Below are 16,930 nucleotides of genomic sequence, written 5' to 3' on the forward strand. Positions count from 1 at the left end.
TTCTAACGAACGGCCACACGGGGCCGCTAAAACACTGAGGAACCCGAGTGGGTGGCAGCACAGACCGAAATAACCTACCTGCAGCAGCTTGCCATATTTAGTAGTGGCAAAAAGCACTTAGTGTCGCAGTTGTGTCTTGCTTCCACTAACGAGTAGACCGTGTCCACCAAATAATCCTTTACGTTTCAGTTGTATCATTGGTGGAGACTCCAGAGAAAAAAAAAACACTGAATGAGGACATTTCATGGTATCGCAAAATTACTGTAAACATAGAATAGTAATCATTTCCGCAAAAGGACGACGGTAAATATGGAAAACCAGTCAATCCAACTAGTTAATATTAGAGTAAGTTGTGTAAGCTAAAGTGTGTTGCTGTTTTGGAAATGAGACCGAGCAGTCCAATACTTTTTTTTTTTTTTTTTTTTTTTTAAATTACGAGCCTTCTGACACTCGGCAAAAACTAATGTTTTGGAGTCACTTAACTGTCTACTTCGTACAGTTTGACAGGTGGCAAATTGTAAGTAATAAGATACTCAAACTGTGTGAAACTGGCGAGGTAAGTTAGGCCATATTTGTACCAAAATATTGGCTGATTTATGTATTTTTAAATTCCAGTTTCACAGTTTATGTCTGTACAACTGTAAGTTAGCTAAGATAACCGTCTTGTTGTTCATGCCAGCTGGCATAAGAGTCAGCTATTAACTGATAACTGGTATAACTGGTAGAAACTCGAAATTAGCCTAAAGTAGTGAGTTCTCAAACTTTTTTTTTTCCAATTAAATGTTCCCTATTTGAAATATATTTTTTTCAGACAAGTACCCCCTGACCAGAGGGCAAAAAATTGATGCTATATTAAGAGGTCCAATATAGCGCCATTAGCTAATATCTGAACCAACAACCTGCTGTTGGTGATATTTAGTTGACTCTGTTTTTGATTCTTTTTCACTTCTTTCTTTTTATTTTCAGTTGTACTGCCGCTGTGTTTCAACAATGAATCCATTTTCTTGATTTTGGACTGGCTCCAGGTCATCGCTATGACATTACAAGACATTTGTTAAACCAAAAACACACAACTGACACCTTGGGCAAATCCGGAGGGAATGCTAAATATAAAATGTGGATTATCAAACCTTGCTACATTTACTTTTTATTGAACTTATTTTAGAAATCATGCATGGCTGATATATATTTTTTTGATTTACATTTTTTTTTTTTAATTAATTAATTAATTAATTTATAAATACCACATACTCCCTGCAGTACTGTAACGTAGCTTACGTACGTGTACCCCCATTTGATAACCAGTGGCAACAAAGTCTCTGTAATACAAGCCCTTAAAAGTTTTAGAGATAAAAAATATTAACCTTTCTGTCGTTTGTTTCCCTAACGTGTGATTTTCACATTAAATCTGTAAAATAATAATTTTTAAAAAATATTTCAACGGTGGAATTGCATTCATTCATTCATTCTGAGTCATCTCGATTATCCATCCTGTCAGTATTTCCAGCAGCAGTGTTGGAGGCTGGGCGTTTGGACCTAGAAGCAGGGCTAGAGAGGTCCACCCACGCCGGCTGGTTCCACAGACGCACACAAAACAGGCTACCCCCTCCATCCGGGTGGTGACCGTCATCCCGGGAAGACGCAGCGGCGGCTACAACATTGTGGAGCACAGCGGGTGGGTCCTCGCATCACGTCTGAAAAACAATATGTGCTTATGACAGTGTATAGCATGTACAATGGTCGCACGGTAGGGGGGCATACGATCACGTTAGTATACATCCTGGAATGGAGAGGCAGCTGTCCAAACATTGTGCCATGCAGTGCACGGTTATTATTATTATTTTTTTTTCTATAGAGGCAATATTTCTCAAGTCCAGTGGGTATTGTAGTGTGTGCATATGGACTTGGTGGGCGGCTTAACATTCTATAGTTAAAATTGTGTCCTCTTATGTATGAGCAAGGGGTTTCAAAACCTGTTTTTCAGGTAGAGTGTTAGGTTGCATACATGGGTGGTGGTAAAGCAGGAAGGATCTTGCATGAAAGGAAAGAGATAGGGGTGGTACCAGTGCTGAAATGCCGCTATTAAAGGTTCATCCATAAAAACCATGCATTCAACTCAATAATTTTGCATAATTGTACCAAGTGTAGTCTTTTTTGGGAATCAAGTGGCAAAGGCTGACAGTTTTACAGCAGAATGAATTGCTACAGTAGTGTAACACTAATTACTAACCTGTTTTTCAATCAGGTCAAACTCGTGGTATACTGGTTTTGGTCTGCCTGTGGCTCATGCATGTATTCAGACTAAATGGCATTAAAAGTAGTGTTAATGAAAGGACTTTTTAAACGTGAAATATTTGCAGCTTAGCTGCCTTTAGATTGTTAAACATTAACCAGCCTGTTTTTCCATCTATGTTTATTTAATGCTGTTTGAGAGCATGTAGATAGGGGATTCCTGGTATGGTGGTGGAGATGGGGATTCAGCTCAGGCTAGTTCATTGACATTGAGTCATGTTCAGTTCACGTCAGGTCAGTTTGATGTAGTTTCATTCATTTCACTTCAAGTGGCTACAACATGAAAGACACAAGACATCGAAAACACAGCAAAACAGTTTCTCAATGGAAAATAAAGATGAGGCAAGATTTGACAGTTGACACAGCTCACATTCTAACATTTTTTGAGAGTTGAGGATTTTTTGCCATCAGATGAGCCTGGAGATCATGTGAGGTATTTCTCTTTTTTAGACACACTTTCTTTCTCTCTCTTTTTCTGTTGCTTCTGGATTCTGTCAAAAGAGGAAGGACAGAAGTATTATGGGGAAAGAGGGTCCCGTGGTTAATTCTTATTTTTGTTATATTTATTCTCCAACGATATGGAGAGATTACGACACTTAGCCATCGACTATCCCAGAACACACTAGTGTCAGCAATTTTTCTGAGTCCAGATTTTGTTTGACCATTCGTTACCCTCACACACACACACACACACACACATACATGCACATGCACACGTGCGCGCACACATACACACACAAGCAGAGCCTGGCAGTTTGGCTGCAGTGGGTCTTCATTTCAAGCATGCTGATGACATCTTCCCAGGCAATATCTGGGCTGGTGCCCAACCTAATGCACACACACCTTTCCCATACACTTTCATACACACACACATACACATACACACACACACACAATTGTATGAATTTGTATTTGTGTGTGTGAGTGTGTGTATGTGTGTGTGTAGGGTGGGTTCTGCCTCTATTCATGTTTACTCTCTGTCATATGTTTTAGGAAGAACTGATGAAACTGGTTGCGTACTATCTGTATGTATATGTGTAAAGATCACTGTGTCTTGTGATGATCTGATGAGAGTATCTATTTTGAGGCTTTGTGGTTGGAATGACGGTCGTTGTGCCACTTCCACATATGAATTACATCACGACTGCCACTGGTCCACTGGTCACTGGTCCTGCTGTATCCCACTGAAAAAACAACACGACCAGCAATGCTCAGTAAAGGGACCTAATAATAAAGTGCACATTGACACTGCCATATTAGCTTGAACTGAAATATCTGTAGAACTTCTGTTGTTTATCTTTTGTTTCACTTGACTGTTTCACATCTGCCTTCTGTAACAAGCTTGCAGCTGCCATGTATCCTTCCTTAAATCCAGTCCAAAAATTGAAATACTGCAGCTGACTGCAAGATGACTTTAGAAAAATTTTTTAAAATGGCTGTGTTCGGGTGTAGTTAGGGTGTAGGCTTGTTTTTTTTTTTTTTTTTATAACAGCCCTTCTCTTTATTAGTGCAGTATTTCAAGGTATTGTTGAATAGAGAAGTGCCAGAGCTCTCAGAGTTTTCCTGGAACTCCACAGAGTTAGGCCTAACATTGTAGAATCTGTACCTCTCTCATTTTTTCATGCCACATAAGACAGAGCCTGCAGCAGTGTGGTTAGTCATGAGTTTCTGTGGAAATCTGTCTCTTAAAGCCTGTAGAAGAAATTTAACACAAGACGCATCTGACTTAGCGAGCAAATGCAGGAGCAGCACTATTGTTCAAGGATGCTCTATGTCTATGAACCCAGTTCTCACACAGATAGGAATTAAACTTCAAAATATTGGCCATTTTTTTCTTTTTTCAAACAAGCACTGTGCTTTTTCTCTTCATTTAGTCTGATGACTTGGCCTTTTGTTTAGCCATCATTAACATTGCCCGCCTCTGGAATACATCCCATAGCTTTGCGCTCTAGCTATGCTGGTGTCTGGAGAGCTGGGACTAGTGAGCATTTCTGTGTTTTGCACTACAGAAAATGAGGCAGGAGAACAACAGGGGCTGGTGGGAGGGAACTGGGCGAAAGAGGAAGGAAGAGGTTTGTCTATATAAAGCAACTGGGAGTGGAGCAGGAGATAGGTGGAATGCTCTTCAAGAGCAGCTGGAGAAACTGTCCAGAGGCTGAGCTGTGAGTATTACTGAGTGGATCCTTTTTGTTTTGCAGTAGCGCAGTGTTTTGTTTTGCACTTCTTGAAGTCTTTGCGCTTGCAAGTTGTAATTGCTTCCTGCTGTTGGCTACATGGGACTCAACACAGTCATAAAAATCAGTTTTGCACTCAACTAGTGGATCAGAAAAACAACTGTACTGTGTATGTTATCCAAGTTCTGAATGAGAGTAATCCAGCTCTTTTTAGAAAAACACTGAGAACTGATCTAACGACTGGTATTCAAACAGTGCGTCTTTTGCTTGCATTTTCTCATCTTTAAGGTTTTCTTCTTTTTTCAGTTTCCATTTTTCTCAGGAACTGTGAGTTTGTGTGTGCACGTGTGTGTGTGTGTGTTTGCAGTGTTTTAAAATTGTCTGCGTGAGTGTGTGCGTGTGTGCGCGACCATGTCGGACCTCAGGGACAGCATGACGGTACGTCGCTGCCTCACCTTCGCTACGGGCTTGCTGGAGTGCCTGTGCTTCGCCGGGGCTGTGTTCGGTTGGGCTTCACTTGTTTTTGTCCTCAAGATGGAGGGCTACTTCAGCTCGCTGTGTGTCAACGCTACAATCAATGGGACACAGGTCTTAGGTCAGTTTGGCATCCTCTCCTCACATCTCTGAATTCTGAATGTCTCTAAAGTTTTTATATGCAGCAAATAAAGTCAAACACAAGGTCTTTGGGAATGTGTGAGAACTGAAGATGTTTCAGGCTGCAGGGATAGCTCAGGCATCTGTTCTTTGCATGATTTTACACCCACACTAATATGTACATACAGGGACACAAATACATTTTTAAATATTGTTCTTTTTATTCAGAGCTTTAAAGTCCAGTATTACATGCAAGAGTTTAACATTCTTGTTGAATGTAATTTCTGAATCAAAAAAGTGCATTATTACCAAACCTTTTCTGATGTAAAATATGCCCTCAGCAAAGTGAATGAGCCTGAGTTCAAAACCTGGGCTGGTCACATTATACAGTCATTCACTATCCAGAAGGCTGGTTATTTTAAAAAGCTCAGACACAATTGAAACACACATTTCTCTCATGCCCATGAGCACACACACAACATACATGCAGTCACATGCACACACCTGCCACTGTCTCTGTTGACTGATCACGAGGAGTGAGCCTTAGGAGTCTTTGATCTTCACCATCCCCTCACTGAACACACCCTCTCTACCCCATCACCCAGTTTTTGTCTCTTTTTGTGTCTCTCTGACAGACTGCAGTGGACAGGATGAGCAGTTCTCGCTGGTCTTCACCATCGCCTCCTTCATGAATAATTTCCTGACATTGCCCAATGGTTATCTGTATGACCGGTTTGGCACTACAGTAGCTCGGCTGTTTGGAATGTAAGTCTGATGACATCTCGTTTACTTGATTAACAGTGAACAAAATGGATGGGTGAATAGGATGGCACCAGGCCAGTACTGGTACAATGTTGCTGATGTCCTCTATTCTAACTTGCACAGATGGCTTCCACAGCCACAAAGGGTGGAAACAGTAGAAGACTGTTAAGTTCCTAACCTAATTTGGAAAACAAATTGAATCACAAACATTTTGACAGTTTTCACTTCATTTTTTTTGCTTACCATGATTACATTAGATGGGGCATCACACATTTGTGATACAACATTAATATAGTTCTGATGATACGATATAACGATATGATATAACTGAGATGATGCTGCTGACATCAGCACACATAAACTCGTGTTTCATTCACTGTGCATTAATAAGTGGCATTATTATGTACATTACATTTTCTTTCTTGAAGCAGTTTATATTATAGTATGAAAACAAGTGAGAACAATAAGGCTTGTAATTGAGATACCTTGTTGCAACAAGAGTTGTCATAGCAACCTTAAATGCATTGCTGGGATCATCTTTGGTGGACGGTGCCTTTGACCATTCAGATTGCTTGGCTGAAACTCCTAATTTTGTAACACTGTTTGACTGTAGTGAATGTGAATTAAACATCAGAGTCCTGGGCTGCGGGAGTGAGCAGTTATTAGTAAAGCAAACATTGTTTAGCTGAAGACAGAGGGACATCTGTCCTCTTCCCCATCCCCTTGCAGCTCTGTTTAATGGTTGACCGATATGCGTTTTTCAGTGGCCGATGCTGACAACGATATATAGACAGCGGGGTATATTTGATAAAAGACAATTCAATTCAATTCAATTTTATTTATTTGTATAGCCCAGAATCACAAATACAAATTTGTCCCAAAGGGCTTTACAGAAAAATACAACATCCTCTGTCCTTAGACCCTCACATCGGATGAGGAACAACTCCCTAAAAAACCCCTTTAACAAGGAGAAAAATAGGAAGAAACCTCAGGGGAGCAACAGAGGAGGGATCCCTCCCCAGGACGGACAGACGTGCAATAGATGTTGTAAACACAGATAACAAACAATAAAATGTATGAGGATAGATAGGTGGCGGATGAGGGATGAACAATTTAATAATAATAACAAATGAGAAACAAAATTGCAGAACTTAAATGAACATTTATTTAACACTAATGTTATTGTCTGCTTTGTCTATTTGCTGTAGATTTGACGTCTGTCTGTAGTGCATTTAGTTTAAATTTAAAAAAATTTCAATTATATAAATGTTCACAGGTAATCAAAAAACTAAACTCTGAAAAATTTTAGTTCAGCTTTTGCAAGCAGATAAGGAGTGCTAACATCGTTCCACAACAGCCACACTAACAAGGCTGCCTTTAGATGTGTCTCCATACATTTTTTGTTTATTAGCCTCGTGAGTGCAGATATCGGCCGATGCGGATTTGGCTGGCCAATTAATCGGCCTATCTTCAGTTCTGTTCCTCTGTCTCTGTGAATACTAAGCCAATGCTAGTGTGTTGAGTGGCTTTAGCTGCAGCATTATTTTCTTGTTTTTCCAGCACATCTGTGGTTTTCCAAGTGGTTCCCATGTGTACTTGCTCACGACAACAGATGTTCAGTCACATGGAAAGAGAGCGAAAGAGAGAGAGAGAGAGGTGTCATTGAGTTAGGGGAAGAAACAGTTGTGTTTGAATGAGTCCATATGTGCTTGTATGTAATGTAGGTGTGGGTGGACACATATGCATGGTCCCATGAATCAAGACGGACAAGTAGGACAGCTAGACAAAGACGAAGAGACCAAACATCGGGACAAAAACATGCTTCCAGAGGAGCAGAGGAGGCCAGGCGTCAGTTGCTGAGAGCTGGAGAGCAGCAGACCTTAGGAATGCAGTCAAAGTGAACATGCCGAACCATGATCCTTGGCAATGCAAAAAAATAGAAAGAATTTTTATGGGAAGAGGCAACATCAACAGCCACAGTCTGGGAGTATGGAAGAGAAAAAGTGTTGTCTCCCCCATTGTTGCTCACCTGTTTTGTTCGCCATTTCACTTCTGCTTATGCTGCTATTAGTCTCTTTTAACTCATTCTAAGTTGCTCTAGATCGGGATATCATTTTTTTTTTGTACAATGTTGATAGGTGCAATGTTCGATTGTGTATCTGTAAATGTGTGTGTGTGTGTGTGTGTGTGTGTGTGTGTGTGTATGCACACACACACGCACGCATGTGTGTGTGTTGTGCTGAGTCTGGGGTTGTTAAGGTTAGAGGTGTTGGCTAAGGTTAACGTATTAAAGATGCAGTCACTAACTACCCCTCCCTACCTTCTACCTCTTCACATTTATTATCATTAGACCCATGCCTACATATACACTCAGACATACACACACATACGCTCCCACACACATAACATATATAGGTTACACAGTACACATACCTCCTCAGTCTCAGCCCTGGCGTTTACTAATCCACAATAATAGACTTTGGTATCTGGTCTTAAGCTCATGCATATGTTTCCACTAAAAGAGGGTGGACAAGAATTTGAAAGCCACAGAAAGCAAATACACGTAGACAGGTGGGCCACGTAAAAGAGGGTGAAAGTAGGCCAAAGGCTTTCCAAACAGTGCCAGTTAGACAGTGGTGATGGAAAGAGGTAGAGCTGAGCAGGAGGAGACACAGAATCTGCATGGGAACATGTATATAATATGCAAGCCTTTCTTCTTCTTCTTCTTCTTCTTCTTCTTCTTCTTCTCATTGTTTATTTTGATTGTCCGTCTTTTTTAACCAGTGTGCCTTTTTTGCTTATTTTAGGTGATAATATTGATTTGTGTTTTTTATTGTTCCTTTGCATCTCAAATATCCACTATTTGCACTTACTTACCGCTTACTGCTCATTATTTGCCAAGACAAGATGACACGATAAGACTGTAATTTCTCTCTCCCACCAGATTTCTCTACACTACAGGAACCTTGTTTGTGGCCCTCACAAGTTCAGGTGAAAGCTTTTTCCTCTGCTCATTATGTCCTACCTTACATCCGTGGTGCCTTATGAGTACTGAGAAGAACTGGGCTCTAACAGGATGATTCTCAGCCACGGGTGCTTATTTTTCTCCTTTTTTGTCTCCATCAGCTCTGTCTGTCCTCCTCTTCCCTGCTCTGTCCTTCATAGCAGTGGGTGGCATCTTGTTCTTGATGACCAACATGCAGGTACCAAAGAAGTTTTATTATACATTTATCATGCCTCCTTATGTGATTGAATCAGTTGCATGCTCTTGTTTGCAGCATGATGTTGCAATGAAGAAATTCCTGCAAAGCAAATGATCACCTCAGTTAATCTGTTTAATACCCTTCTCTAAGGATGGTTTTCAAATGTTTTTGCTTTATCGGCCAAGTTTGACGCAAGTTTGAGGTCATGACCCTCTCAATTAAACTGTTAACTATTATGTTTTTTCTGACTGAAAAATAAAACAATCACTGAAGGAAATCTATAGGTAGGTTATTTTGTTTTCAAGTGTTGTGCCTGTTTCTTCTGGACAGGCATACATATACAGTATATGAGCATCCACACTGAATATGCGCATGCATACACATCAATCAAGCATCACACAAAGGTATTGTAGAAGGAAACATCATAAGCCATTAGGTTTCAACAATCCTGTGATTTTTTAACTGCAGCACATAACAGGACGACCCTGTTGGACCTGTTCTGCTATGCTCTGCTATGATAACCACAGTGTTGTCTCATAAATACATTCCTGTATTGAATGGCCTCAGGCCAAGTTAAAAATGCGAATACTTTGTGGTGATACTGTTACTATCAGTCTAAAGCCTCATTGAGTTTTTCACATCTATCCAACTAGTCAATTCAGCAAAATTAATATTTTATTTACACTGAGGGCTTGCCCAGTATGCATCAACAGACAAATATTACCATAGAAAAGAAGATGGATGTAGACCATAGGCCAATCAGAACTGCAAGAAAATCCACACACGAGTTTCCTCATGAACACACATTTTGTTTTTGTGTAATTCTTGTAGGTGGGGAACCTGTTTGGCTCACGTCGCTCTACTGTCATCACACTTTACAATGGAGCTTTTGACTCTTCCTCAGCACTCTTCCTCATCATTAAGGTAGAGAAACATTCACACATAAAGTCACATCTCAGTACAGCTATCATAAATGAAAACTGCCGGTTACATTCATGTAATGGTGATGATCTCTACTCCTCCGTCTTCCTCTGTAGTTGTTATATGAGTCCGGTATCTCTCTGCACGCCTCCTTCCTCTTTATATCTGCGTGCTCCACAATTCACCTGTTCAGGACGTTCTTCCTTCTGCCCAAAACTACCATCCCCTACCCTCTGCCTGATGGCTACACATACGGGTAGGAACGTCCACCACCACAAATGTATACACGCACATACAAAGATACCAGTACCACACACACACATGCACATACATTTGAAGGGTACCCTGTCAAATTGTAGTGGGGGGTGGGGGTAGGGGGGCTTTAAAACCTTAATAATCAAGTTATCATTGACAAAAGACTTTGACTATAGATTCCACAATGCCCTCCCTCTGTGCCTGACCTCACTGTGACCTTTACCCAATCAGGATGACCTGTGGCAAAACGAAGACGTTCAGTCCACGGCAGGTTGCAACTAAAGATGACACTCACAAGGACGACGCTGTGGAAGGAATGCCTTTTAACAAGGACAGCCCCCCAAAGCAAGGTGTGTGTATGGGCATTTGTATACGTGTGTATTTTATTATGGCACAGTTTGAGACTTTTTTAAAAAATCCATTTACTGTAGAATACTAATAGCCGCCACCATCTTGTCTTCCCCCAGAGAAAAGTTTCCGTGAGTGTTTCCTGTCCTGGTTCTTTATGTTGCACCTGATGTGGCTGTCTGTCATGCAGCTCAGACATTATCTGTTCATCGGCACCCTCAACCCCATGCTGCAGAGAATGACGCGGGGAGAGCCCTCACTGGGTAAACACACACAGTCAGTGTTGTGCAAATACACACTTTCCAACATCTAGCTCAAAGTTCAGTTCACAATAATTAAAATGAACTTGCTCACATTCACAGTTCATAATTTTGAATTTTGAATGAAGTTCACCAGCCCACAATCCCAAAAATCAACTAGTTCTTCCATTTTTTTTTCAAAAGAAGAAAAATTAGCTGCTTAGCTTCTTTTTCAGTAGAACTTCCTCCTACCATCCATCCCCAGCGTGCAATCATTGCCACTGCACACTTCCCAAACTGAATGAATTAAAAAAACAATGTGAGCATATGTTTTACCATGTAAACACTGTGTTATATAGCAGACAACTCAAAGCAGATTGGTCTTATCGTGGTCTTACCCTTTGTAAATGATTTCTTGTGATAATAATTCACTCGTACATATTTCTCTAAACTGGCTGGACGCGTCAGCTCGATGTGTTGATGCTAATCAGTGCAGGCACAGTTTGCACAAAAATGTGAGATTTTTTGTGTTGTTCGAACTTACACTAGCCATGATGCATGCCAGTTGGTGTAAATCCTTGGCCGTGGGTGCCATACAACAGTGCATTCATGTTCATTAGTTCTTCACTGTTCTCCAAAAACATGAGCACATTCAATGAACAGCGTTCATTGAATTAGAGATGACTTAGGTACCCCTTTTCCACCTCACTTCAGCGCTCTTCTGTGGGATTATGTTTTAAGCAATATTTCATGTGCCACTGACCTCTCCTCTTTCATATATCTGTGATATCAAGAGTACTCATTTCCCCTACCGCGGTGTCCCTCTTCTTTTGCATCACATTTATTTATTCTGAGTTCTAAATTGTGTAATCGCATAAATTTAACTGTTGTTAGATTTGTACACCATAACAGATTCAGTGCCACAGTGGACCACTGAAACACATTCTTCCTCTAAATTTTGAGAAATACACTGTGAAATGCATAAACAAATGCGGTAGCACCTCCCTTAGGCCGCTCAGTGTAAATTTGAAAATGCACAATGAATCAATGACATTTCATGTTGGGAAAGTTCTTAAATGAACAGGGAGTCACCGAAGTCAAAGCAGTTGCGTTTATTTTTCTTGCAGCAAGGAGACAAGTCAGTACAATAGTACAGAGTTATCTGAAGAAAAAGTTGAGCATGTGAGTCTCTATGTGCATGATTGTTGTTCAGTCATACATTGTTGCTATGGAGACTCACCTGGGAGGGAAGTAAGAAAAGTTGGATGCAGTGCAAGATGCTACGGTGCAAGATGCTACAGTTACGTTCTGTGGTGAGAGTGAACACGAACAACAAGAGGATACATGAGAACGCTATGTTCGAACATTGTGCATCGACACTCTACTCTGTCAGTATAAGATCAGCAGCACATTTTTCTAACATTTCATCAAAATCTGACCAGTGGCATTTGAAATATTGACAAATGAACAGACTGCAGCTACAAGTCCTAGTTTCGTAAATCAGGTAAACTAATTGCATTAATGGAGAAAAGGCCTCTAATGCGATTACACCTGCATTAAACAGGCTGTAGTGAAAATGAATAATCTCTGTTTTTTTCACCACAGAGAAGAAACTCTGGCCTCTAGAAATAACGTCAGTCATTCACAACATTGAATAATACTAATGTTGATGTCTAATATTCTGGCAGACTCACTAAAACACTGCAAGTGCCATATTCTGTTTCATGTAATCATCTCCTCCCTGTTTGTGTATGTTCCTGCAGTGAGCCAATACATCAATGCTTTTGCTATAACCCAGCTGTGTGGGGTGCTCTGCGCTCCCTGGAACGGCGTCATCATGGACAGACACAAGGGCAAACCCCGCAGCCCAGGTACCGCACAAATAATGAGCCCAGAGACAGGGCACACCTTGAATCCATTTGTACACTGGAGCAGCAGTCTGCAGGTTTTCATCCCATCCACAACATCTAATTTCACTGACTAGCTGAGGGTGAAATTAGCTGGTGTTGTGTGTGGCCTTGGTGGCACATGGGTGACAACCACTGACCTAACAACTGATCTTGCTCTGTTGTCTCAGTGTGTGCACACCTGACCAGTATTTTCCATCTTATCTGTGGATGCATGTGCGTGTGTATGTATGTGTGTGTGTGTGTGTGTGTGTGTGTGTGTGTGCAGGAGTGAGCGAGTGGGAGGCTGACCTGCGGGCTTCAGTGCTCTCTCTGTTTCTGACGGCGCTGCAGTGTGTGCTGTTCTCAGTTTGCGCCGCCACCCCATTCCTGCCCCTTCAGTACCTCACCTTCATCCTGCAGGTGCTCAACCGCTCCTTCCTCTACGGCGGCAATGCAGCCTTCATCAGTCTGGCGTGAGTTGTACACACATATATAAACACACAAACACATACTTCAAAGTTGATAAATTTAAACATACGTTCCTGAGGACATACACAGTTACAACCAAGCAGCAAGTACAAACACACATAAACCGATAACCAGCTGCACACACACAACTGACAAGATGCTAATACATGACTGCACATCAGAGAGCACTTTGTATTTGAGTTCAGAGTAGTTTATTTGAACTTAGAATATAAAAGCTGCAATAAAAGAAAAAGCAAAGGATTACAAACCACAGGTCAGACTGTCAGAGAAACCTAAACAGTAAGTGAGGTGAGTGTAAATAAAAAAATAATAATAATGCTGTTTTTGTTGATTGTAGTGAGTTTTTCATTATTTTATTATAAACAAGTCAAATATATTAAATGTAATTTAATCATCTCTTACATTTTCTCCACACCTCCTTTCTTCTTACCTTGTGTGTGTGTGTGTGTGTGTGTGTGTGTAGTTTCCCACCCTGTCACTTTGGGAAGCTGTATGGCCTGGTCATGGCTCTGTCTGCAGTGGTTTCTGTGCTACAGTATCCTTGCTTCGCCCTGGTCAAAGGAGCCCTGGGAGGAGACCCACTATATGTGAGTACACAGACTTTTCTTTGTCACCATTCCCAGAGGAGGACATCATGTGATTTCATCATATGATGTATCAATCAGATTGATACAACTACAAATCTGCCATTAGCCCAACATAAGAAAGTTTGCAGTCATGATCCTTTTGGTTCTGTATCCTGACTGTCCCCTCTCTGAAAATGTGTCATTGTTTTTGACACTCCCCTTGTTTTTAATATTCAAATAGTGATGAGTGGTAGCCGCCCTAACCATCGCTTGAATAAGCATAGGTGTGTTGATTTTAATAATTTGATTGTGATTTGGATTTTTTCCTTGCCTTGAATAGATGCAAGAAAAACAGTCATAACCTCAGTTTCAAAACATGTTACATGTTACAACATGTTCTCCACTTTTCAAAACCTTTGGTTGCTATTGAAGATTTGAAGGATTTTATTCTGCCAATGTAACCTTCCAAAATTATTCACACTGCCTTGGAATTATTCACATGAATGTGTGTAACCTTGTTCCTAAGATGGATGATATTTAAGTATGGACGCAACAAACTGACCCTGATATATTTGTGCTTTCTGAAACACGGTTGTCAAACAAAATAAAAATGCTAATATTTGTCCTAACTACTGCAGTGTTTTTAGATGTGGTCAACCTACAAAGGGAGGAGGCGTAGATATTTTTGTGACAGGCTGTTTATCTGCCTGTTATTATGTCTGCTATTATGTCTTTCTATCTCTCCATCTGTCTGCAGGTGAACGTAGCTCTGACTGTGCTCAGCATGCTGGCCTTCATCCATCCTGCCTACGTTTACCTGTACTGTCGACGCCTCGCCTCCCAGCGAGCCAAAAGCAAGGAAGCCGACACTTCCTCAGCTTAAAATCAACAGTCTGTAAAGGGAACCGGTGATGTGTACTTAAAACTGCTGGTCACATGTTTAGTTTTTGAGTGAAGTTTATGTTGAGAAGTGTTGATAGATGAGTTTGTAGTCAGGTGAGGTTGCATTCGGTACACTTGTAGTACACTCGGTAAATTCTGGAAATGAAATTTGAGGTACTTTTTTTCCCTTTAACTGCCAAATGGAATGAAATGGAAATTTCAACAATATATCAGCTTGTTGCCAGGATATATATATTTGTTTTCCATGTTTTACCAGTACATATTATCAAAGAGAGTTCAGAGATGGAACAAACCTGTTTACACTCTTGTAAGAGCTTGGTTTCAACTCAATTTGAGCAGCTTCCTAAAGCATTTCAGCACTAAGACTGAATTACAATCAAACGCATGGACGCAGTGCTAGTATGCTTTTGGGAAATCCACCTTTAGCAATGACTAGCGTGAGCCTTGGCTAGTGTATTTCACAACTGATGCTGATATTTATGTTTATACTCTGCCTGTAACGTGCCTCAACTTGCTTGTCTTATTTTCAGCTCTGTAGCTATGCAAATATTAGTGCACTGTGATGGTGACATGTCTAAACACTGTGCTGTTCGAAGAATGATCAGACAGTGGTTTCAGAGTGCCTCAGTACAAGCCTGTATTTTCTGCAGATTGAGCTCCAAAGAGCATGGTACTCCATCAGATATGATCGTTTAACCTTCAGCCAAAGAAGACTTGCCCAGTGCGATCAGTGGATTGCACTGGGCAAACTGAGAAGTTGGCCACAGTTTTGAGCAAACGCTGTGTTCTCATAGCCTCAAGTGCAAGCTCATTCCTACCCATCAGTGTTGTTGACTGTCAGAGACTGTGCCACTCTTCCATCTGTTGGTGTCACAGCGAAGCTGTAAGTCACTAATAACAGCTATGTGCTGGACATGATATAACTGTCCTGGATACAAACCAAACATGCTGTTAGATTCTAACAGCATGTTTGGTTTGTATCCATAGGAAGCCTCAGGTGTTCATTGTTCTTATGTAGCTGAAAAGCAGGCTCTGGTGTCATGAAAGAAAACAGTATTTCAATGAAATGTACTTATGCTACGTGCCTGAGTATAAAGATATGTTCTCTCAATGTTATTTTACTGATAGACCTGGGTTTTATATTTAAATGTATTTTTCCAAAGTGCCAAGTGTCAAATCTGGTATATGTTGTAAATATGTTGCAGTGAATTATAAATGTTACAGTGAGCTGTGCCAAATAAAATTCACCTTTGATATAAACTTGGGTAGTGTAGTGAAAAGAACAAACTCTAAATTTCTTCATCTCTGTTTTTGCCTGTGCAGCCTAAATAATCTTTTTCATTTTTCAGCTGTTCTGAGAAAGTCTGATGTATCCAATAATACATTTGAATGCAGCTGCCCATTATATGTTAGTGACTAAGTTTTACATCCAGTAACTTACAAGGCCACAATGGAAATAAGTCTAGCAATTTTTGAGTTATCCTAGGCATTTTTTCTTCACATGCACACATGCTTTGTACTCTAAATTTGACAGTGAAAAAAAGTAATGGTGTGGTATATTCATGATAAAAAACAACAAAATTATAATCATATTATAATTAAATTATAATTGTATTTGAGTTCTGATAAGGCTTTAAGAAAAAGTCCTGCCAGAGCATACTAAGTAGCAAATATCAACCATATTACACTGAATTATTGCACAAAGCAAGAGGAGCAACGTATTGTAAATGCCGACACCCAAAACAAAACATTTCTAAGTGATATTATGAAGGCCTGCCACAGAATTGAGTTTTGACATCCCCTGTGGAGCCACATCACCCCACTGCTGGTTTTATTTGCCTTTAGCTTTGTTTTCAATTCATTAACTGATATCTTAATGGAAAGCCTGGCAGGGAATGACTGCTGCACAAATGAAGCTGCAAACATATTGGGAAGGAAAGCCTAGCAAAGGATGTGCGTGTTGCTGTTATTTACCAAAAGATGTCCCTTAAAAAAAAAAAAAAAAGTCAAATTTATAAAATGTGTAAAGAAAATAAAATGTCATGCCAGGTTTTCCTTTATTTGCTGTCACGGAGTAAACTCCATCATATCAGAGGTGGATCATGTTGGCTGGGTGATATCTAATATTTTACCAATGACCAATATCAGTTCCATACATCTTATATATATCTGAATTAATTTTGCTATTCAGTATGAAATGTGTCTTAAAGTTATCATCCATTTTAAGATAAATGAGTATAAGTAACATACAAACTGGGTGACATTTTTGCATCCATCTCAGTCTTGTCTCTTTCC

The 16,930-nt window shown here is 40.3% G+C and overlaps 1 protein-coding gene across 1 annotated transcript; it reads left to right on the top strand.

The window, feature by feature from the left end:
- Positions 1 to 1,470: 1,470 nt before the first annotated feature.
- slc43a3b (solute carrier family 43 member 3b) lies at positions 1,471 to 16,458 on the top strand. Its single transcript, XM_030062532.1, has 13 exons — positions 1,471 to 1,675; positions 4,773 to 5,061; positions 5,696 to 5,825; positions 8,767 to 8,813; positions 8,949 to 9,025; positions 9,857 to 9,949; positions 10,063 to 10,202; positions 10,433 to 10,551; positions 10,669 to 10,812; positions 12,552 to 12,659; positions 12,964 to 13,150; positions 13,630 to 13,753; positions 14,490 to 16,458. Exons 2-13 carry the CDS (start codon positions 4,878 to 4,880, stop codon positions 14,613 to 14,615), a joined length of 1,479 nt encoding a protein of 492 aa, XP_029918392.1. The 5' UTR covers positions 1,471 to 1,675; positions 4,773 to 4,877; the 3' UTR covers positions 14,616 to 16,458.
- The last annotated feature ends 472 nt before the right edge of the window (positions 16,459 to 16,930 follow it).

The sequence above is a fragment of the Myripristis murdjan genome, chromosome 10, assembly GCF_902150065.1.
Source record: "Myripristis murdjan chromosome 10, fMyrMur1.1, whole genome shotgun sequence".
Lineage (NCBI taxonomy): Eukaryota > Metazoa > Chordata > Actinopteri > Holocentriformes > Holocentridae > Myripristis > Myripristis murdjan.